At 38.8% G+C, this 23,757-nt stretch overlaps 1 protein-coding gene across 2 annotated transcripts in view; it reads right to left on the bottom strand.

Annotated features, from left to right (window-relative positions):
* The window catches only part of slit3 (slit homolog 3 (Drosophila)), a 254,076-nt gene that overhangs the window by 195,331 nt on the left and 34,988 nt on the right, over window positions 1-23,757 (bottom strand). The window contains exons 2-3 of one of the 2 annotated variants that reach the window (XM_073854133.1): window positions 17,201-17,701; window positions 9,973-10,093 (exon numbers count right to left, since the gene is read on the bottom strand). In XM_073854133.1, coding sequence (XP_073710234.1) covers window positions 9,973-9,980 — 8 coding nt within the window. In that variant the 5' untranslated portion in view covers window positions 9,981-10,093; window positions 17,201-17,701. Of the gene's footprint in view, window positions 1-7,030; window positions 7,706-9,972; window positions 10,094-17,200; window positions 17,702-23,757 lie in introns of those variants that run through there. The other variant, XM_073854132.1, reaches the window with a different exon arrangement.

Below are 23,757 nucleotides of genomic sequence, written 5' to 3' on the forward strand. Positions count from 1 at the left end.
CCCCTGCTTTCATGCAAAAACCTCCAAAATAAAAGTGCTGACTAACTTTTATATCAAATACTATTCAATTGGAATAATGACATATTTGCATCATATTTACATCTGAAACGGCATGTTTTATTTAAGTCTTAATGGCTTGTTTAATTGTGTCATTAATGCATTTTGCACAACAACTACATTATCATATAAAATTAATGTAATTTTAAATCCATAAAGTATATAAACAACGAAAATGACATAAGCTATAGCCACGTGATTGATTTTAATGTCCAATAATGATTTAAAAAAATATGTTTAGATAAAATTATTAGAGGAACGGATTTTTGCATTAAATTTTTACCTCATGTGAGCATGTGAGATTCCGCGCCAGCGTGAACTCTGGCGAACTTTGGCGTTGTGCCAAGAAGATGAATCTCTACTATATAACGTTGAGACGGTCACATTTAAAACCATTCATTTTCTACACAGAGGAGGTTAACTGCACATTACCGTACTGGGGTTTGGAAATGTTGTGAGCGTTTCTAACACGTTTTAATTCCTCAGCTAGCCAAATACAGCAGCAAACCAGCAACAGCAGAGAGCTCATAAGCGCGCCCAGACGCTGATGACGTCTGCGACTGCGCTGACTGCAGCTCCAGCTGCCGCCAGAATAAAAGTAATAACATGATCAAAACACTATCAAAACGGCGAAAATCTCCGAAAAGTGACAAGGATGCAGCACAGAATGTATAATATTGTGCATATTAAACAGATTAAAAGTCAAATAACAGATTAATGGACGCTTATTTGATTTTGAGGTTGGATGCAAAATCCATTGGCTCAAAAAACCAAGGGGGCAGGTGCCCCCTCAGTTTGAATGGGCATGACGCCTCTGGTTGCGTATGTGTGGTGCGGGTCTATCAAAAGACCTATTCTTTGGGGTAGGGGCGTGTTTGTTTAGGTGACTTAAAATGTCAACATTAGTTTCCGCCTTTAAAACCTGAAGACGTTCAACTACAATATAGTTACCTTTATTTTTGTTTTAGTATTATAATACTTGCTCAGCAAGTTACAAAATCTAACAAACTATAGCTTTGTAATGTAAATGTAACCAAACCATCCAAGAGGCCTTTCACATTTCTCATGTACAAGTTTGTTATTTTAAATGTAGACGCACATCAATTTTCCATGACGGCACCACAGTGAGTTTAAAATATAACTCACTATATAACTTTTCAGAATGCCGTGTCCACACTGCAGATCATGTGACAAGACAAGACCAACCAATCAGCTGCACCCTTTACCTATCAACGTTGTATCACATAAGCCCTGAATCAAATCAATGTCCATGAGTCCATGTCTGGTCATTTCAGATTTTGTTATGGAGATAAAAATTAGGATCTTGTGTTTTTGGTAGTTTTGCATTATAATACTAGTGTATATTAGCATGATTTTAAATTTTTTGGCATTTTAGATCTGTTGAACCTCAAAGCACCGCATAATGTGAAACTTAACAAGCGGATGGAGAGTGTGGCTTATGGTTGCTAAGCAACGACAGATGCTACGTGAGCGCAAGGGCCCGAGTGCTTTGGAAAGCAGAAGAGGAGTGGCGCAGTCACAATTTTCTGCACTATTTGAGATGTGATCGGCCCTTAGGGGTAACTTTATTTTTGCATTTGCATTTAACTCTTTCCTGCCATTGACAAGTTATTTAGTCAATCCGCAATACCGCTATTATCCACCAGGTGGTGCACTTCCGCAACTTAAACCCGGAAGTCTCACCCTAGGGCAAACAGCTGTATGTCCGACTAAGTTTTGAGGATCGCTCTGCATCTGATGTCTATCAAAAGTCCTTTACAAAAATTTAATTATCTTACTTTTTTGCTCAAAATTTTATGTTTTTGAAGAAACCTACCTATATTTGAGAGGTAATAAAAAGAGATCTAATGAAGGTAGGATGAAACATTTTTTTTAAATCAGAGGCCGGGTCTGTTCTTTCATTTGATATATTGTATGTTTATATATTTAAAGAAGAGCATTTTCTAGGAGGCATTAAACTTTTGTGAAAATCATGAAAATGCTGACGCGGAAAGAGTTAAATGTATTAATTTACCCTAAATACAACTAATAAAACAAAAAAATATATATATTTTTCCTTTACACAATTGCTTCGCGTAGTTGTGATTTATCAAGGCTTGTTATTTGCAAGGCTATCATGCTATGGAAAACATACTAAAGTAAGTGGTGTTGCTACTTATAATTTGTTACTTCCCAACACTGTACTAAAGTAGCATGTGAGGCCTTAGCAAAAATCAAATCTCATTCAAAAACTCTGACTCGATTCTTTTGTTTACTTGTCGCTAACTGCAACCAAATGTTTGGGTCTCTATTATTGTTGAAATCAACAAAACAAGCCCATGAAACCACCATACTGTAGTTTTATGCAAATTTGTTAGCTCAGGATAAGCACCATGTCATTTCCATCTACATTCAACTGTAACTATCAAGATTGGCCAAAGACAAAAACAAAGCCCCTGATGTGTTGCTTTGCTGCATGGCCCCCAAAACAAGAGCCCTAGTTAACCTGAAACAGTCCGGAGGCGTGCGCATTATCAAATCCATTCCGCTCATGACACAAGCTTGGAAGAAATGCAGACTTTAGCTTCCTTGTCTTTCTGATTGACCTCTTCGAGATGAGAGGTCCTTGGCTTTCAGAATCGCCAAAGACAGTGCACGTTCCTCTCTGCCAGCTCCGAGCTTTGATGTCCTGACTGAACGAATATTTTCCATACGTTTTTAAAAAAAGTTTGGGTGGCGTAGCTTTCCCCCCAACTCGTTGCCCACAAGCAGTGCCAGCAGCTGTCTGGCAGGCTGCAGTGTGAACGCTCGCCGAGTGAGAGACTTCACATATGCTCCTCATATGCCCAGTGAGGTCAGCAGGGCACCGGAGACCACAAACCCACCACCTGATTCGCTCCAACACCAGCACAACAAACACACGCACCGTCCCGCTGACTCCCGCCCTGCGAGAATTAAGCATTATAAAAACAAGCTAAACATCTGATGCAGAGCGCAAGCAGATGCTGATAAACTGATATTTACAGATATACTGTGAGGGAAGCTTCAAAGAGCAGTCTCATACAGTCTCATTTCCTTTCAAATTAAAGAGCACCTATTTCATTGCTAAAAAAACAACGTTATTTTGTGTATTTGATATGATACAATGTGTTGCATAGTTTATGTAGCTCCAGATTTCACGCTCTTCATGAAACGCACGGATTTGAAAGGCTCTGTGTCCCTGATTGGCCAGCTAATCTGTACGTTGTGATTGGCCTGAATACCTCTGACGTCAGCTGGAAATGTGACGTTCCTTACCATGTTTGAAAGATTTGGTTGCTAACAGGAGTTAACTTACAGGCTGTGAGTCCGAAGCGAGAGGAATTATGAAAATGTCGGTCTTGTCTACATCCCCAATCCCAGGAAGTAAACTGTTGCCTACAATCCGTGTGTTCGTTGTAGTCCAAGAAAAGAGATTTACGTTGGAGACGATAACTCGCGTCATCTCTTACTTTGGGGTTTGTACCTTTTGCATATCGTTAATATGTACTAATACACACTTACACACCAAAGGAAATTGAAAAATGTGAATCGGACAATAGGGGCTCTTTAAGACTTTTAAAGACTTATGATTTGGTCGTAAACTCAGGATTCCCTCAGACAAACAATACCTCCTGCTTATCTTGTACAGTAGTATCATTAAACCTATATTATACCATGCTCTCTCTCTCTCTAATAAAACCAAGCTTCTTAAAATAATGAATATTTCCTCAAACATAATTGATTTTCCTACTGCCAACCTGTCAGCCCTTATTGACAGGGTAATACCCAAAACAGTATCGTAGCCACTCTTTCATCAAGATCGTAGCTTCATCCTTCTTCATTCAGGTCACAGATACAGACAGCTATCCCAGTTTTGTACCCTCAGCTATAGACGGTTTCATCTGAGGCACGTGCGCTGACGCGATACACTGATCTCTTCGAAACTAACAAATGTTTTGGTTTCCTAGATAATCTATGTGTTGTTTTTTGCTTGTTATATAAATAAACTACGTTTAAAGAACTTTGTTGTTATTTATTCTTACCGGAGTTTACCGGAAGTTACGTGCGGACCACGACAGCCGCTATTTTATGTTGTTACTGCTGAAACTCTATAAGAGTGTTTCATATTCATACTGTTTTGTTGCTGTTATCACTTCTGCGTAACATGTGTACAATGTCAGAAATAAAGGTACAAAAATTGTCACTATGATTTAACCCTTTACAAAGGTCCTAAAATATGACAATTGAAGTACCAGTATGCATCTTTTAGGTACCAATATGTACCCTTTAGGTATTTTTGAGAGTGTATAATATATGTGACCCTGGACCATAAAACCAGTCATAAGTCACATGGGTATATTTATAGCATTAGCCAAAAACATACATTGTATGTGTTGTATTGTTTTATATTTTAATGGCCATAAATGATTAGAATATTAAGTAAAGATCACGTTCAATGAAGATATTTAGTACATTTCTTGCTGTAAATATATCAAAAACGTATTTATCATTAGTAATCTGGGTTGCTAAGCACTTTATTTGAACAACTTTAAAGGTTTTTCTAAATATTTTGATTATTTTTGCACCCTCAGATTCCAGATTTTCAAATCGTTGTATCTCAGCCAAATAGTGTCCTATCCTAACAATACCATGCATGAATACCATACATCAATGCAAAGCTTATTTATTCAGCTTTCAGTTGATGCATTACTCTCAATTTCAAGAAATTGACTCTTATGACTGGTTTTGTGGTCCAGTATATATATAGTATGTGCATATGATGCATGCTAAATGCAAATTTCTTCCATTGAGGAGAATGAATCTGAATCTTTTTCTGTTTAAAGGAACTAAAGTGGTTTCTATTTGTGGTCAATTTGACATCATCAAAAACATATTGTTGAAAAATATAATAAATGATATCTTGTCTAAGAATCTTAGGCATGAGAAATTCAATAAACGATATCTAGCCGAAGAATCTCACCATGCGAAAATTCATTACATTGCTATGTATCATAGCAACAAAGACCCCAAACATATTTTTCATAGAGGATGTTTAAAGTGTGGTAACCATATAAATGTATAATCAATTCCGAGAAGATCACGAAGCGGTCACAAGATATTAACTTTAACATGCAGTGTTTTCTTTATTACAAAGGCCCAGACACAACATCAGGGTTAAGACACCCCAAGTGTGATTAGAGGAAGGAAATGAGGCTATTTTCTCTCCTGATAGACAGTGAATAGCAAGTGCTACAACAGCCAAAAATGTGACACATTATTCCTGAAGCGCTAACTGATGTCGGTGGAGCGAATTTGCTATTAAACTCAACAATGTGTGTGCATAACTGGTGCGAATTATAGGGAGAGCGACGAAAGTGTGTGCGTCCGAAAGAGAAAGAGAGTGACTGAAATAGGATATTACAGTTTTGACAGGAGCCGCTAATGAGAGCAAAATCATACGAGCTGTCAAAGGGAAAAAGCCTTTCAAATAAATGCACATTTATACGAGGGAAATGTGCCTGAAGTGTGGAATTGTGGGTAAGCAGGCCTTGCTTAGGGCAGAGGTGCACTCATTACAGTTAAATCAACACTCCAGGGTGCTCTGGTAACATTGCTGGCGTGTTAATCGTACCCAGGAGACGCGGAGACGGGTCCTCCTGGATTTAAGCGTGAAAAACACTTCTGTTATGTTACGCCATAACTTTACGTGGGACTTCAGATGATTCACTTCGTATTTAATGAAGAAAATATGTAACGGTACACTTCCACTGCGAAAGCATTCAATCTCATACTTGTCAAACTTTGAAGGTCCTGCATCTGTGCCTAGTTTAAACAGGACCTGAAATGGTATGTTTTAAAACAAATCCAATATACAGAGGGTTATGACCCTTATTTATTTTTCTCTCCACATGAAAAATTCCACTGAAAAGGCCCCTAGGGGTCAAAGGTTATAAAGTACAACCAGACCTCCGGTCACCGAACAAAGTGAATGCTTTGATATCAAAACTTTTTCCTGCTCTGGCTTAATGTTAGTAGGCCTATTTATAGCTTATTAGTTGAAGCAAGGAAATGAAGAAGTATATTTACAGTGAAATTCATCAATGGTTAGAAGTCATTTAAACACATTAGAGAGTGCAGCGCGCGCCTCTCAACGGACTATTGGTTCTCCAACTTCAACTAATGTGGCCAAGGTATACACACACATTCACACGGTATGGTCATTAATCATGTTAATGTTTGTATAAACACATTAAACCGGATGAAAGAATCGGTCACATCAGTATTGCATGTCTGATACATTTAGCATACAATGAACAATTAACAACTTTCGTTTCTAATTATCTAAATAAGTTTAAACACTTTCATTTATAAATATTAGAAAAATTTCACTTCACAAGATAAGCTTTTAACTTTCAAACTAATGCTTAAATTATTACAAAATGCAGTTTATGACAGTTACGCGTTTCATTTCCTTTATTTATTTATGTATCTCCAATTCTACTAGCCTATAAGTAATAAAACTAATATAAAAACTCATGTAGCCTATATTATGCGCATAAATTTACTGAATATATCTACTTTTAAAACTTTGCGAATTTAAATATTGAGGTTATCAACTGCGCAAAAACTGACAAATATTACAATTACCTCAACTTGAGTCACGCTTACATGAATATAGAGCCCATAATATGCATGTACATAATACAAATAAACAACATGTACATACAGTTATTTGCCGCGGATTTATAGCCTTACTAAAAGGTAATTGTTTGTATAATATTAAAGTTAGCCTACAACATGTCATGCGTAAGCATCAAGTTTAGTATCTTTCCCTCATGGATACACAAAATGTGTCACCCTGCTACTATGACTTGATGCGCGTCGCTGTCATTAAGGTGTTAAGATGTGTTAGAGTGGTAAGATAAAGCAATCAGGCGCGTGCAGTACTTACAGTCTTTCGGCATTCCTCGGGATTCCCTTGGGTATGGTCCTAAAGCCTTGACCCTGACAATCCACATGAGAGCCCGAACAACTGCACTTATGCGGGCATCCATTCACAGAGATAAAGCACAGAACGCAGCACAGCGCTGTTAATAATCCACAATACTTCACCCACCGCATCATATATCCTCTGATAGCAGCCTTATAGGAAGGATAATAAAATAAAAACAAATAAATGCTTGTGTGCCAAACACACAAAATGTATCCACGTTCGTACAAAATCAATTATGTCCCGAGCGCTACTCTCCAGGTAAGACGGGAAAAAGTAACAGTGACCCACAATGCGAGGATTAAACAGATGCTTCAAACTCTGAAAACTTTGCAAAATACATCTAAAAAAGAAATAAACTTCAGATGTGAAGTCGCATCTGTGTCTCCACAGCACTGAAACACGCAGATGCGCATCAAAAGTTGCAGACGCACATCACTGACATCAGCAAGAATAAAAAGTCCCGGGGAAAACTCGCAAGAAACATTCAAACGTCCAAAGTGATTCTCCAGCGATTCTGCCGCTTTTTAGGTCCAGCATGCAAATCCTCATTGATAGTGATTGAGAAAGTTCAGCTCGTACCTATTTGATTCCAGCCCCCAAACTCTCCGCTGCACGCTCCTACTGGTTCATGCGCGTGATGTCATGCAGGGATATTTGGGGTCTCGACTCGAGAAGTTTTTGGGACTCGGCTCAGCCCACACAAAATGCTCGTTAACTCTGAGGGATAAACACGAAAGTCATGAATCAGAAACCGCAGCGCTTAAACAAGAGAGACACGGTTGTCATGCGCATTTTAGAAATCATACAAATCCATGCGATTTATTCAACAAAATCCATTTAAGCAAAACTGATACGATTTTACATCGTAGCTGTGCCAATGTTTAGACGTTGCAATGATTTATAAGCGATTGGTGGACACTTAAAGACTGCTTGAAATTGAAATAAAGCACTTAAATAATTAAATGTTTGCATAAAAGTATTTAAATGAGCGCAATGAGCATTTAAATGTCAGAGCATTTAAGCAAATCACAAAAAGAAAAGAAAGAATATATATATAATAATGTTGATTTATTAATATTATTATTTTCACATTTACCACCCAATGTTTCACAGACGAGAAAAATGACTTTAAATTATCTGTTTGTGTTGGATAATTCGAGTCCTGTCACTCTTCTGCAAGATTTTTAGGTCTCTTTTTGTAGTTGCAGCGCCCCCGTCTGGTGTGAACCTTTAACTTAATCTAACTGGTGGGTGGTTTTACCATATTGAGAAGATTAGTATGGTTATGGTGATGAATTAGGTTAAACTGTGGTTTATTTTTCATTCCAGGGAAGTTCCTCTGAATATTCATATTCAAAATATTATGTCCGCACGTCTTATTTGCAAGCCATTAAAAACAACCGGCTACTTAAAAACGATTAAAATAGTGTGGGCAGCATTGGGGGAAATTATTTTGTAACCAGAGCTTGAAGAGGCCTGCTAAACAGGATTACGCCTCTCAGTAGCTCCGCTGTCTTGATAAACATCCGGTATAAGACAACAGATGTGGACGGGTAGGACTTCATTCGATAATGGCTTTTAATGCTGTGTCTTGATCCTTGCAGCACACAGAGAGTACTTGTTTAACACACTGAGCAGATTGAATCAACTCCCATCTGCCAGCTTAATTCACTTACATTATTCCTCCTGAAAGCGGGGCGCGTTAAGCTCTCGCTGGAAGACCACAGGTACGTGCGTGAGGTTAAGCTTCAAAACATATGCATTTAATGCGCACACACATATGGCAGCGACCCCATAAATCTGTGATTTGTGTCAATGAGGGCGATGTGCCAGATTTACAGACCGCTTTATTTTTTTTAGCTTCTTCACGTGTAGAGCGAGGAATGCCCAGAGAGCTTCCACCTGTGAAACACTGTGAAGAACAAGCATACTAGGGATATCAATACTCCATGTGTGTCTGAACCATCCATCAGATCTCTCGAAATAAAAGACTCCCACCCACGTGTGACCCCCAAACAGCCGTGCTGCACAGTTAAGCACGATTGGGCAATACTTCCCTCTTGGACACTCAGATGTACATCTTCATTAAGATCTGTTTTCTATGCAGTCACGAGTGAGTTGTGGACGCATGGTGCCTTTAAAGGCCGAGAAATAATAGTGAACATTTACAGGGTTTAGATTAATCCAGGACTAGGCCTTGGTTATATTAGGACATTTAAGTAGGTTTTATGTAACAAACCTTACAACAAACTATACTGGTTTGCATCTTGAGACAAAAAATAACACAGATATGTTAAGATATATCAGTACAAGGTGTTTTTAAGTTAAGGCAGCTCAAACATACATTTTAGTCCGGGAATAGGATAACCCCTGTCCGGAAAACAGCCCCATATAGAGTTAAAATCTGCATATTAATTTGCAGACTGATGGCGAAACTGTAAATGCCGTGGCTCCTTGGTGTCCTATCAAAACATTGCTCTGTTTGTTTAAGACTCCCGACTACCAACTCAGCAATAAAATGGTGTGAATATGAGGCGGGACTATCTATTTCTCTAATCAGTAATGCACGAAGGATGCGGTGCTTGAAAGCAGTCTACATTTCTACACATATTTGTTCACGCTAGCTGGAGCAGAAAGGACAAACGTCAGCTACAGTATAAAAACCGGGTCCGTAACACATTACAAATACGACATAATGCATTCGAAAAAAGATTGTGTCTGCAAATTTTCATTACAAGTTGGCTGCAATGGAGAAAAGTTAAAAGGTTAGTCATTAAGTTGAATTGAAATGCATTTGCACCGAACTACAAATACGCACTATAAATGTCAAAACAAGTGATCTTTTTGTAAAGCGAGACGAGTTTTGTAAGTTAAGGCCGGTCGGTAAACATTAAACTGACCTTTTCATTTTATGTATTGCACCCAACGGAAAGCGAACGGCCGGATCATGGAAAAACTTGGCATGGGTGATGTAGACCAGTGTTTCTGGCAGGAAAGGGAAGGGACGAGCCAAAGACCTGTCTGAGGAAAAAAGCCATTAGCATACCATGAGACATGAGACCGCTTTTTAAATAGAACACTTAAACATGAAACGAAATCCAAACTTTTTAGCAATTACGTAAATCTTACAGCCTGTATCCTTTTTGCTGTAGGGGGTTGGAGAACTGTCTTATATAGATTTCCCCTCAGTCTATATATTACCATTTTTGTCAGTTTATGCATTTTACATTGTCATCTCTGTGGCTTTGTAACAGAGACGAGCAGGATTTCTCATCTTCCTACGTGGCAAGAAAAAAGTCAAAACATTTAATTTCACAGCAAAAACGTTATTTCCGTTTGTAACCCACCGCTGTTAAAGGCGCTCTATGCATTTTTCTGTTTTTGTCAAACAGCGACCCCTAGAGTCGCTGGGGAATACTTGGCAACTGTCGTAATTTCCCACCCCACTCTGTACACCTCCGAAAATAATGACCAGTTAATGTTTCACAATTTCATACAAATATTAGGCTACTGCATAGTCTACTAAACCACTGATGATGGTAATAGGATAATAAGAAGTTTATTCCAAGTGTAGAGTAGGCATATAATAATATAGTACCGCGTTTGCTGGCTTATAACGTTTTACATGATTGCAGCTAAATCACAAGTAAACAGTCTATAGTCGATGTCTACTGTATCATATCATTTGTGTTTTTTATTGTAATGTAAACATTACAAAATGCCATGACAAAGTTAATTGTGTATGTTGCATTATTTCATAACATTGGTTGTTATAATGTCACTATACATGATTATTGCTATTTATCATAATAGTTTGCAAATTGTGCATGTTTACACTATTTACAACCTCTAGGCTTATTTATGTCCTGATAATTATGTGAGATATTGACAAATGTTGTCATGATAATCGCATGACATGCTACAAGCAAGCGCAACAACATACAACATAGACCGCAAACAAGTTTACAAATAAGAGATTTACTTACTAGTCCATCAACAAGATCGCCAGATCAGCATCCCTCCAGTGCTGTCTTTTAGCTCACGCCAACAAATAAAAGCCTGACCGAGTGGGACTCTTGTCCAGTTCCTAACGCGGTCAGATTCTCTTTTCCTTTTCAAACTCTCTTCCGAACGCGCTTTCTTAACTTTTCCATCGTTGAGCGTCACGTCTCAAATTCGTGTTTTCGGTTGTTGTTTAAGGCTTGTTTGACTTCATGCAGCGGTGCAAGAACCGACAGCTGGATGACGTCAATGTACCGCGAGAATGATCCGAGACGGACGAAGTCGGACAAGCCTAACGTTTGTGACGTCGTTGCCGTAAAGCAAGTCGTGATTCTCGCAAGATTTGTCAGGGTCGCTTCTCCCAAGCTTGCATTGCTGGTTTTGCTACCGGCGTCACCGAGCTTCAACAGGAGGATGATTCACCCTACTATGACTTTGTTTACCACTGAAATAACTTTGAAGCTGTTATATTAAGGTAAAATAACTGCATAGTGTGTCTTTAACACACAATATGGATCTTATTTTATTCCAGCAAGGCCAAATGGAACACAAATGGGAAGTCACTTCACTTTGGCATCGGTTTGCATCGTCTGGCACCTTTGTGAACCGGTGCAGGGTGATAATTGGAATGAGGGCCTCCTATGTAGACTCCCGCAGTCTGCACGGTGGTCACTTCAATCAAACAGCCAGGCGTTGTGCACGTGAACCTCCAGAGTCGGGTCTGCGTGCGCCCATGAGGCAGCAAGACTGCTTCTGCCACATACGACTGCTAATTACATGCACATTGTCCTAGCGTGTACAAACAGGAGTGGGCAGGGGGCGGGAGTGAGCACTGGAGGTGGAGAATTGTGACAGGGGCCTGCCAGTAACAACAGCCCGGGGTCCGCCGGACACACGGTGTGAGGGCCCCTTTGAGTTTCAGACAGCCAGAAACGCTCAGACAGTGCGTTATCCAAGGCACGTAAAAGATCTTTATCGGTGTGTACGGCCTTTATGCCGTTTGTTTTCCGCAAACAAACACATGGAAAAAACTATCGCCAGATGTTGCCACAGTCCTCGTAGAATGATTTGTTTGTAATTCTACAAGCTTACATTCCATGGGAACTGCTAAAGCCCTTCAGACACCGCTGGTTATATCTAACCATTTTTTTTAACACATTTGATCTTTGACCCGCCTCTGATGTCAGAATCCGCTTCATGAGACGCAAACATTCCTACAAAACCTTTCACTCCTTCCTTTTCAATTACTCATGAGTGACAGGCGAATGAATGTTTAAAACGATGTGTGTCCTGCGTAATGCTGTTCGGTGCAGGAACAATGGGAAAGGAAATGAATGGAATATTTCCAACAAAAATATCCAAGCCTAGGATACCTCCTCTCTCCAGTTGTAGGAAGTGCAGAATTAAACGGGCTCAGTGCTACAATCAGAGGTTTTCGTAATGTGGTGGCGCTTAATATGGTTGATCTTTTTTTGAGGAGGTGGGATCTATCTGGTGCCCTCGCGCTCTTCGTGCCTCTATCAGGATTAGCCGATAAACAGTTCCATATGTGGGGCTAACCCTGACGCTGCAACGCAAGACTTTTTCTCCCGGTATGACTGGAAGATTGATGATCCAATTTACTGGGGAGTTATCATGGACCAAAATACTGAAAAAGAGTGGCTTTAGCTGCCAGCTGTTGGCTCCTCTGCCTCCATTTTTCCTGCGGCCGGAATTTCATCTGCATACGGGGATGTGGAGAAGTCGTGCCGGTGTGGTCAGGCGCACGTCTCCCGGTGCAGTTGATAAACTTTACACCCCTCCCGTGATGGTTCCCAGAACCACACTCAGGGCTTGACCAATATTCATGTAAGGGAATATGGATGAATTTCGTGATGGGATGATTATAGGTTGAACTTGCATAGAGGTCTTAGCAAAAGGCTAATGGTCTCGCTCAGCTCTGATTCCTTTAATCGAATCAAACACAAAAGCAAAAACAACTCGCCACAAAAACAAATCAAATCATCGCATTAACATCTCCAAAACTGTGACCTCACAGACCATCTTAGACGGGGTATAAAATTAACACCCGTCGGATGCGGTCAGTTGTTGTGCAGTGAGTAATTTTAAGTTGACACATTTGGTCGATGGTTTTATACAGAGTGACTTGCAGTGCATTCAAAAACTATACATTTTGCACATTTAATGGGAATCGACCATAACATAAAAAATCTCCATGAACTGCAAGATGCTATCCTATCAATATGGGCCAACATTTCTAAAGAATGCTTTCAGCACCTTGTTGAATGAATGCCACGTAGAATTAAGGCAGTTCTGAAGGCGAAAGGGGTCAAACACAGTATTAGTATGCTGTTCCTAATAATCCTTTAGGTGATTGTATATGCATACATACACAGTATTTATAGATAGATACATTCAGACAGAAAGACAGACAGACACACTCTAAATTCTGCTGGGTTATATTCAACTGCTAAATAGTGGACAGAACACACGTTGGGTTAATAAACAAATCTATGATGGGTTGTTTCAATAAAATCCTGGGTTGTTTCAACTCATAACAACAAACCAGCATAGGTTTATTTGTAACCCAACATATGCTCTGTCCAAAATTTACCAAGCATTGGGTTAAAAATAACCCAGCTGAGATAGGTAGATGGATAGATAGATAATGATATCTATATAAAGAGAGAGTGGGAGAAAGAAAAGAGATATTGTTATGTTTACAGCGAATCCTATGTATTTTGAGTTTTCAGACATTTGTGCTAGGACAAAATTCCTAAACATACCTGTAAGATACATGTGTGAGCAATTCCAGCGTTATGGATGAGACATTTTCAGCCAAAAATTAAAATGTAATTTCCCAGAAATCTATTTATTGCCAATATTTTGAACCATTTTGTTTATATTTTCCTAAACCACCCCTAATGACAAAGTCCAGACATGAGAAAAATACAAGTCTTTCATTATATTTTTTATTTTAGATGAGGAAAATATACATGTGTTATAGACGTGACAAGTTTTTGGAAGATAAAATACTTTGTAGGAATTTTGTGAATTAAAATGCACAAACCAGAGGCAATGATAAGCGTAGAAGGGAAGACAAATCATATTTATTTTATTAAAATTTTCATGTGCGCATATATGAGGATAAAACATTCTTATGGATGTGACTTTTCTGAAAGCTGCACTTTCGGAAAATCATTTGAAAAAATGCCTGAAAACTGAAACTCTGGTATTTAAATTAAATGAAACTAAATATTGACATCTGAGATATTAGTATGTTTATAAACTTTCGGTAAGGTTGACATTTGCATGGACGTTTTCAGTGTGTGTTTATTTGAATTTGTAGAAATTTCAGCATTAACTTGCTACTATATCTGGCGGGTAAAAAGTTACTTTTGTCCCCTAGCTGTCAGCCGAGCTGTCACTAATAATTACGATTGGTAAACGTGGCGTGTATTTGCGGTTCAGTAATAATCTATAATTAACACCAACCTCTGAGATTAAAGTCCTGATTGAATCCAGCACATGTGGACCATCTGCACTGACCTCCACCTCCTCCATCCTTACCACTCAGAGCTGTTTACATAAGAACGCCCCATAAGCATTCATCACACTCTCTATAGGGAAGGACTGGGTTGAACGCGTTATGTGTTTCGTTGAAACATTTTAGCCAGGAGCAACCGTTAGCGATTGGCCATTAGAGGAGTAGTTGTAGACATCACAGCCAGGCCCGTAGACGCTACGTTTTTCACAATGTGAAAGTGCAGTCGACAGCGCTGACCTTGTGCTGGCCAACATCCATTTCTCACAGTGATTGCCTGCCGGTCTCTGAAATTCTGTCGGACCAGAAATTGTTATTAATTGTCAAATCTTTACTAAGTCTATCACTTTCCTGCTTGGCTGGCCTCAACGTTTCCCCGTTGTATTTTGTTTTTGCCTTTCAGAGAACCGGAATGAAGCCAACTGCAACACAAGTGGACCTTTAGAGGGTTTCACAGATTTAAATCAAGGAAACGTAGTTTTTCACAAGGAAAAACAGCAAGGTTTGAAAGCATTTTAATTAACCCGACTTGAAAAAGTGATTTTTGTCCGTGAGAGAATAGCGACAGGACAGAGGTCTGAGGGGTCTCTTGTCGAAAAAGCCCAGTGGTTCAAAGAGGGCAAAGTCGCACAAAAGCTCAACAAGGCCTGAACAATGACCTCCTTTTCTCTCTCAGACTTTTGTCAACATGAGAAAATTAGAAATGCCGCGCATTATGAGAAGAACCCTGGAAGGTGGCGGTCGAATGCCAAGCACTTTTTCATTGACAGAAGAGTTTAGCGGCTGTGTTGCTGTTGACTTTGAATGGGCTGGAAATGCCTCGAGTGGCCCGGGACCAAGGAAAACAATGTTCATTGCTGAACTGGCAGTGGGAACTCAATCCCTCAGCAAGCAAGTGGGCCGCAGTCTAACATGGGCACCGAGGCTCTGGCTAAATCAAGCCTGATATTATGTTTACAGCGGCTCCGATGTACAAAGAATGGCTGAGCTGTGCAAACGCAACATTGTGTGGTGAATAAAATGACTAGGGAAGGACTCCAGTATATAAAACCACAATTGTGCACCGCTGAAGCAATAGTCCAGGGGTTGATCAGAACGGTTGGCCTATACTTCAGGACACAGTGAACAGATCGCAGTACTTTTGCAACTTTTCATGAAATTAAGTGCTTTAACAATGCCACTAGTGTTGCAAGGCATATGTGAAAACTGGAATTTGATTGGATTTCACAGGATGATAAATGTGCTAGTTCGCTGTGGAAGCACGCTATACAGTATACAGTATAATACAGCTTTTGATAATAAACAGGGTTCCCACACCTTAATTTACTTCAAATTCAAGGACCTTTCAAGGACTTTCCAGGTTCAATACCCTAAATTTCAAGGACTAAATGTGGGGGCACATTTCAAGTGAGAGCAAGGTTACATCGTGTTACCTTTTAAGATACATTGTTACAGTTCCCTTTCGAAGGGAACTCGCGCTGCATCACTGCGGTGACACTTTGGGGACGCCTCCAGGGGTAAGTGCGTCTGAATGTGTATATCAAATTCAACCAATGGTGAGGCTAAACGACAAAGACAGGGTGACGCAGGAGCCAGGAAGTATATCGCTATCTGAAATATTGCCAAAGACGGCGTTACAGAGATGCAAGAAGTATGGCAAGGAGACGCAGCGTCTCGTTCCCTTCTCAGGGAACAACAGTTACATACGTAACCCGAGACGTTTTCATGTTTCAAACACAACTATGCAAAAAAGCATTTTGGTATGAATCAACATTTGCATATAGAATATATAAGCATTTAAAGCAAACAGTTTAGCACGTGTGCTTTAAAAGACTACAATTTTTATGATATTATACTACACAAGGAATAATATGGATTTTTATTCCAGAAAACTTGCATAAAATAGATTCAAGCACTTTCAATGACCTGTATATATATATATGTATATTTTCACTAACTTCCAAGGGCCTTGAATTTCCCCCCCAGATTCACAAACTTTTAAGGATTTCAAGGATTGAGTTTGTTCATTTATCCCACCTGCCTGAATATATGCGCAGTAAGCTGCCACTGCTTCGGTCGGATCTGATAGGTTTGCTTTCGGATTTTCTTTTTTTAACGGATTCCGGATGTGAATGATTTCCACTTACTCAGGATGTCAGGATGTGTTACAGCTGGATTTAAACTAGATCACCACTTTGTATCACTTTGAAAGCAAATTTCCCTCAGCTTTGTGAACCCAAAGAGAGCGTAAATACCAGTGTCAAACATCTTGGATGATTCATGATAAAAATAATCATTTTCGAAGGCTGGTTTTGTTTAACAATGATGCTCAGGAACAGACTCAGGTTTGAGGGGCCACGTACTATCGTTTGTATGCATGTCGTGTCATCTGTCAGCGTGTCTAGCCAGGATTTGTCAGGAGAATCAGCCAGGATCCAGCGCTACATCAATATAAGTCAGTCTATTTAGTTTATCTTTGCAATAGACTTATGAATGAGCCTTCATTCCCAATTGCCCTGAATGGTGACCTTGTTCACAATATTAATTGTTAAATATGTAACAACAGCAAATATGTAACTCACCGTTAGGCTCCGTGCCATTTGAATTTATAGAAATGAGTGAGAAACCGCACTGGCCGGGGATGACGGCTCATGTCGCAAGCCAGGTACGATGAACTTCTGTCACCTATTTAAGCACATGTGCCAGAGCATATGCACAGTTTTAGCTTCCAGGTGGCTTTTGATCCCTTTTCAATGAAGAGTGGGTAATAGTCACAGTAAGAAATGGAGGCTTCACAACCACATTTCCACATGTCACTTTGTCCGAGTTGAAAGAGGGGCCAGCACAAAATTGCTCTTTCCATGTTTGTACTGCCAGATTCACTCAGGTCCACTGCAGACTGATGGCAGAACCACAGAGGGATATGAAGCTTCCAGAGACCAGAGGCTCGGGTTTAACGCCCAGCTGTCATTCACTTGTTCCTGAAATAAGACTGGCTTGCCTTTTCTGTAGAGTGGCCCTAATAAGTATGCACTGAATGATGGATGTGACTGGCCAGAAGCAATCCATTCACTGGGTGTAAACTGCAAAAAGAAGAAAAGCATTCGATTTAGCCAGATTACAGCTACATTGAGGGAAAAACGCTTGCGAATGTTTCTAAAAATAGTAGAGGTTTTAAAGCGCTGTTACTTTGGAAACATGCAATTTTGAGTTTTTGAAGTCAGGACGTAGTCAGGTCATAAGATTACAGTTCTTATCACACACTAAATGCACAAAACAAAGACATAATCGCGTACTATTACAACAGCACACTTATTATATAACAGTCTAATTTTGAGCCTTATCACAACTTAGCATAACCATGCAACAATGTAATTTACTACTTGCTTCTTTATAAACTATTTTTAGAGGGGGGGAATGCCAGGAAACGTGTTGAAAATTTCCCGATAGGTACATAAACAAAACAATTTTACATTTTAAAGGGATAGTTCACCCAAAAAAAAAAATTCTGTCATCATTTACTCATCCTCATGTTGTTCTAAATCTGTATGATTTTTTTTCTGATGAACCCAAAAGAAGATATTTTGACAAATGATGGTAAAAGCACACAGCTGATTGTAACCATTGACTTACATAGTAGGAAAAACAAATACGATGGAATTTAATGGGTACTGTCAACTGTGCTCTTACCATCATTCATCAAAATATCTTCGTGATTTATCACAATACTTCCATAGTATTTGTTTTCCTACTATGGAAGTCAATGGCTATGGCAGCTGTGTGCCTAGCATCATTTATCAAAATATGAAGAGTTTGGTTCCAAAGCACAATAAATCTATTTTGACTAATTTCGGTAAAAATGTGTTTTCTGTACCAAGAAAGTGACAAGATGAAAACCACTATTTTCTGTTACAAACTTTCACATAGCATAGGTTATAATAACATAAAAAATTAAAATCCATAATTTGATTTTAAAATATTTATTATAAAAACTGATTATTTTTTCTGCAAAATGTAATAAATCCATGACCAAGTTTTTTTTCCAAAAAAAATCTATTGAATTAATATATAAATGTGCATTCATCTTTGCCAAGTTATATTCATTTAGTTGCCTAGTGGTATACACTGATTAAAAAAAAATAACATTAAATTGCATTAATCTAAACACTTACTTTAGTACTACTCGGACGGGATTAGTTTTCCAAACGACGTTTGAGTTTCAACGTTTACCCCAGGACGTCTGTGATTTTATGTACCGATTCGGACGGGATTAAAATGATGCAGGCTATTCCAGAGATGGGAGTGCTGTTTCATGCATTTGGGCGTTGCAGTAGCACGTGCTTTGGATATGCGTGTTTAATGTTTATTATTTTGCTTTAAATGTAAAATTATGACAGAACATGTAATTTATTAATTTAATTTTTACAAATCAAAATAAAATATACAAATCCTACTAAAGTAACGTTAGCCTACAGGTTTTATATAACTGTCTGCTTATAATCAACACAAAAGAAATGAAGAAATAATGATTAATAAAAATGTATTATCTTTATTAATTAACATGATTCTGGAGTTGAACAACTTTGATCGGAGTTTCTTATAACGTTAATGAAATTACAGTGCATGGCCAGTATTAACAGTGTATGATATTCAGCTCGTCTTGCTTTATTTTATTTTGCCAAATGCAAAAAAACATTTATATCTGAATGAATGGGACTCAGGAAATACAATATACGCGCATTAGTAAGACCTTACGGCAGATCACGTTGGCCAAAACACGAAATTAACCGCGTTTTCAAAAGATATTGCGGGCAAACACAGACATTTGCATTCGGACGGGATTACATTTCTCAGAGGACCTCTGAGTTTGGCGAAAAACAGTAGGTAAATTGCTCTGGAATTCTTACGGAGGTCGTCAGAGAAAAACACAGACATGGCCGATTTGGACGGGATTAAAAACACAGAGGACCTCTAAGAAGCACGATTTTCTCAGAGGTCCTCCTGTAAAACTAATCCCGTCCGAATAGGGCTTTTGTCATATTAAGAACACTGTCATTGCTGCTGTCATCCTTGCAATGTCGTCAATTAACTTTTTGGACAGGGATCAGCTTTAAAATGTTTTGGTCCTGCTCGATTTTCGTTGACTTTTGAGTTTTATTGCATATACTGCAGAGAAGGAGGAATGGGGTTTGTTACGGTTTGGAAAAAAGGAGAAAAGATGACAAAATAACACGGCGAATATCGGATTTTGTGTACAATTAAGAATTTACTTTTTAATACTGACCTGATACTGATTTTGGCTGTAACAATTTTTTTAAATGCCGTATTTTTTCATGTTTTGGAACCAAACTCTTCACATCTTCTTTTGTGTTCATCAAAATAAAAAATAAATAAATACAGGTTTAGAACAACATGATAGTAAGTAAATGATTACATTAATTTATATAACATTATTAGTGTTATGCATATTTATTTGACCTTACGCATATCACGTCCCAACCTAAGAGTTCACAGGGAGGCATGGACATGGACCCCGGGTTGGGAACAACCCGTCGAAGTCCAAGTGTTGACTGGATGAAGAATATTCTACCCTGTACACAGTCATTCAACTCCAAAGAGTCACAGCTGCAACATGAACCCTAATGCAGGTTGGAAAGCAACACCAGTCGCGTGGCTCTACATTAGCGGGCACCCTGCTCTAAACTCATTACGCTAGCCTGTTAGTTTGTGTGTGTAGCGGGCAGTGATGGAGTGTGGGACCATTTCAGTGTGTGTTTATATAACACACATACCAAGGAGTGAAACTGGCCCACCTACTCATACTCTGGCAGAGTGACAAACCACAGCAATTAGCCTCTTACACTTATCAGGAAGACCGCAAAAAACACAGGCCACAACAGTGGCACTAGAAGTGGGTCAGGTGACAGGACGGAGGTCGTGTGGTGATGAATGACAGCGCAGCTCCCGGTCTGCGCCAAGCTGAGGTGGTTTATCAGTACCCACTGAGATAACAGCTGATAAGACGGGATTGGCTTGCCAGTAGCATTGGATTTAGCAAGGCTTCTTAACTGGCTTAACCAGCCAATCAGCTTCAAAAATCATGCTAATTGACAATTACTACCATCCTACTACCATTTAAATTCATAATGGTCTAAGCTGGTCTTTAAAGAACCCAAGCAGACGATGTTGTGTGTTTAAAATGAGACATTTATCTGAGCAAATAACATAACATAACCCATTAATTATATATTTTCCCAATATTCTAAGTGTACCGAGGTCAAACGATCAATCATATAAAGTGATTTTATGGCTTCCGTTCACAAGGTTTGCAACACAAATTGTTGCTCATACTTTTATACTGTTGTTTTTGGTCAATTTATACAATAAATACCAGTGACTTCGCGTGGTGTTTTTTCATATGATTGAGAAGTTGTTGGGTTTTGGGATGGGGTTGGGGTTAGATGCTGTTAAATATCATTCATGTTTATGAACGCAAACAACCTTGAAACATTAAAATCACTGGTAATAAGCTGCCGGCAGCTAGAGGACACTTATTCTTAAAACGTAACTGTAGGTCGTAATAGGCTGCTTGCAAAAACAAACTATGAGGTCTGTTTTTTCAAGAATGTCTCAAATGAAAAGAGGCATCAGCCTAAAATTTTATTTGGTAATTTTCATAATGTATTTAGTTTATTCATTTGACATTATATGAATCTTATAACAGTCCCTCCAGAAAAATGCGATTATGTGATAGCATGATTCAATACATAATCAGCCAAAGTCTGCATATTTATGCGGGGGCCGCATTTTTTCAAATATGCCGCACTTTTGCAGCATAAATTGCAAATTTCCGTGCGCAAAATGTGGGGCTTGCATGATTTTATAATCCCCACAATTTCGAAGCAAAAATCACATATATCAATAAAAGGCATTGCAGATATGTGGGAATTTATCTTTATCTGTCTATAAGCAAATAAAAGTGAACAAACACTAAAGAGCTAAAATCAACTTAACCATTTATTCTGAACTGTCTTTCCATGGCTTGCCATCCACTTAACACAATGCAGGTGTTTTTAGTAAAAAATTGTGGGAGAAACTTAAAAAATGCTTAAACAATGCCAACATCATATGACAAACCTGAATAAACTGCATAAAATTAATGATGACGAGACGAGACCGAGTAAAAATGCGGTCGATTCCAAGACGATACCAAAACCTTTAAAAAGTCTTGAGAACTACAACACTACAAACAAACAAAAACAGATGACTAAGCAGATCGATCAACTTTGCTAGCGCCTATGCCCACACTATATAGTAGGCAAAAGCAGTAGCCGAGGAGAGTAGTATGTCACTATTTATAGTATTCGAAAAACAGTAGGCAACAAGTACACGGATGAACTACTACTTCCGGAAACATACCGAAGTGTTCATTCGATGGACAAGAATCACAAGAATCTCAGCTTTCCAATGATATGTAACATGTTCAGCTTTTTGTTTTTGAGTTGTTGTTTGTCATAAAGTTTACGGTCAAACCATGCAATGTTCTGCCCACTGTACCGTACATTGGAACTTTAAGGGGTTTGAGAAAAAAGATAATACATACATTAATTTGTGGTGATCCAAAATAAATGCTCTTATAAAAGGTAAGAAAAATCCTGAAAAACAATTCCAAAGGCTTTATAGACTTTATAGAATGTATTTCCCCTAATAAAAAAAGTTTCTGACCCTGATGAACACTATCATACATAACACTTCAGGAATGTCAAATTTGCCCTTTGTAACCTGCTAATAATCGATATGTAAAGTCAACCATTCCAACAAAAGTTATGTGGCCAAACGTAATGAACTACATACATTACGCAACCCTTAACTGCTACCTCATCCCAGATCTTCTATTACATGCGGTATCCCTGACATGATGACATCAGTGATTTAGAGAAACAGTCTGGTCAAGGTTACAGTCATGTTAATTACACTTGGCTGTACCACTGTGAGTGTGGTCTGTAAACGGGATACTGCCCATATAGTCATAAAGTAGAGTCTGAGGCAATGACCGCTTTTGGGGTCCACCATCACTCCAAATCTTGTAAATGGTAAATCAGTGACAAACCTGGAGACAGCTGCACAGCTAGACATCATGCTTACAAATCTCGAGAGAAAATTCAGAATTCAGTCTTTTTGCATTACGACATGATGATTAATGATTACGATGATGATTTATGATCGTTGATAGAGGATTACTGTGCAGCAACTATTTGGTTTCTCGACTAAGCAGTCAAAGTGCTGACCTCCGTTCTTCTGCAGTGTTTGGTAGATGTTATTTTGTGAGGTGTTGTAAACGCAGTAATGTAGGTGTGGTGAGGTGGCAGATGGCCAAGTGTGTGAGTAGGTGCACATGGCTCAATAACTTTGATGAAATTGAGGACATGCATGGAGAACATTACTTATAAAAGTAACGTGTTACATTGTTGCATGACTCCCTAATGAAGGCATATATTTACCATTATTACTGTTCATGGAAAATGACATTTAAGATGTTTAACTGCCAAACGCGGTTTCTTTAACAATAGTCCATGATGCTGGGTTATTTTCAACTCAGTGTTTGATGAAAAAAATGACAAACGCAACCTGTTGAGTTATAAATTAACTTACTTCAAGTGTTTGTATTTTATTGTTGTTCACATTTCCATTTTTCATCCAGAACATTAAACAGCAACTGAAACTTACATCCATGGGGAGCTGTGTGAATTACATCTGTATGAAGAATGGATGCACTTTTTTGGGGTTTAAAGTCAAAAGTTGTTCCTTGTTTTCTACCATTATAAAGTTGGAAAAGCAAGCACATTTACTAAAATAACTCCAAATGTGCTCAACTGAAAGATGATGTGTATCTCAGATTGCTTGAGGGTGAGTAAATCATGGGGTAATATTGATATTTGGCTGGATTATCTCTTTAATAGCAGATGCCTCTTAAAGGCTCAACATGTGTCTGAAAAGGGCTGATCTAAAGGGAGCCAAGTTTTCTGCGAAACCTCTGCCAAGCTGACACGTCTTCCCGGCCTTCCTGCTTTCGCTGTGCATCTTCCTGGTTTCTTGATCAATGCTGAGCTCATTTAATGTTCCTGCTTTTCTGCATTTC

The sequence above is a fragment of the Misgurnus anguillicaudatus genome, chromosome 16 (genome assembly GCF_027580225.2).
Source record: "Misgurnus anguillicaudatus chromosome 16, ASM2758022v2, whole genome shotgun sequence".
In the NCBI taxonomy this organism is placed as follows: domain Eukaryota; kingdom Metazoa; phylum Chordata; class Actinopteri; order Cypriniformes; family Cobitidae; genus Misgurnus; species Misgurnus anguillicaudatus.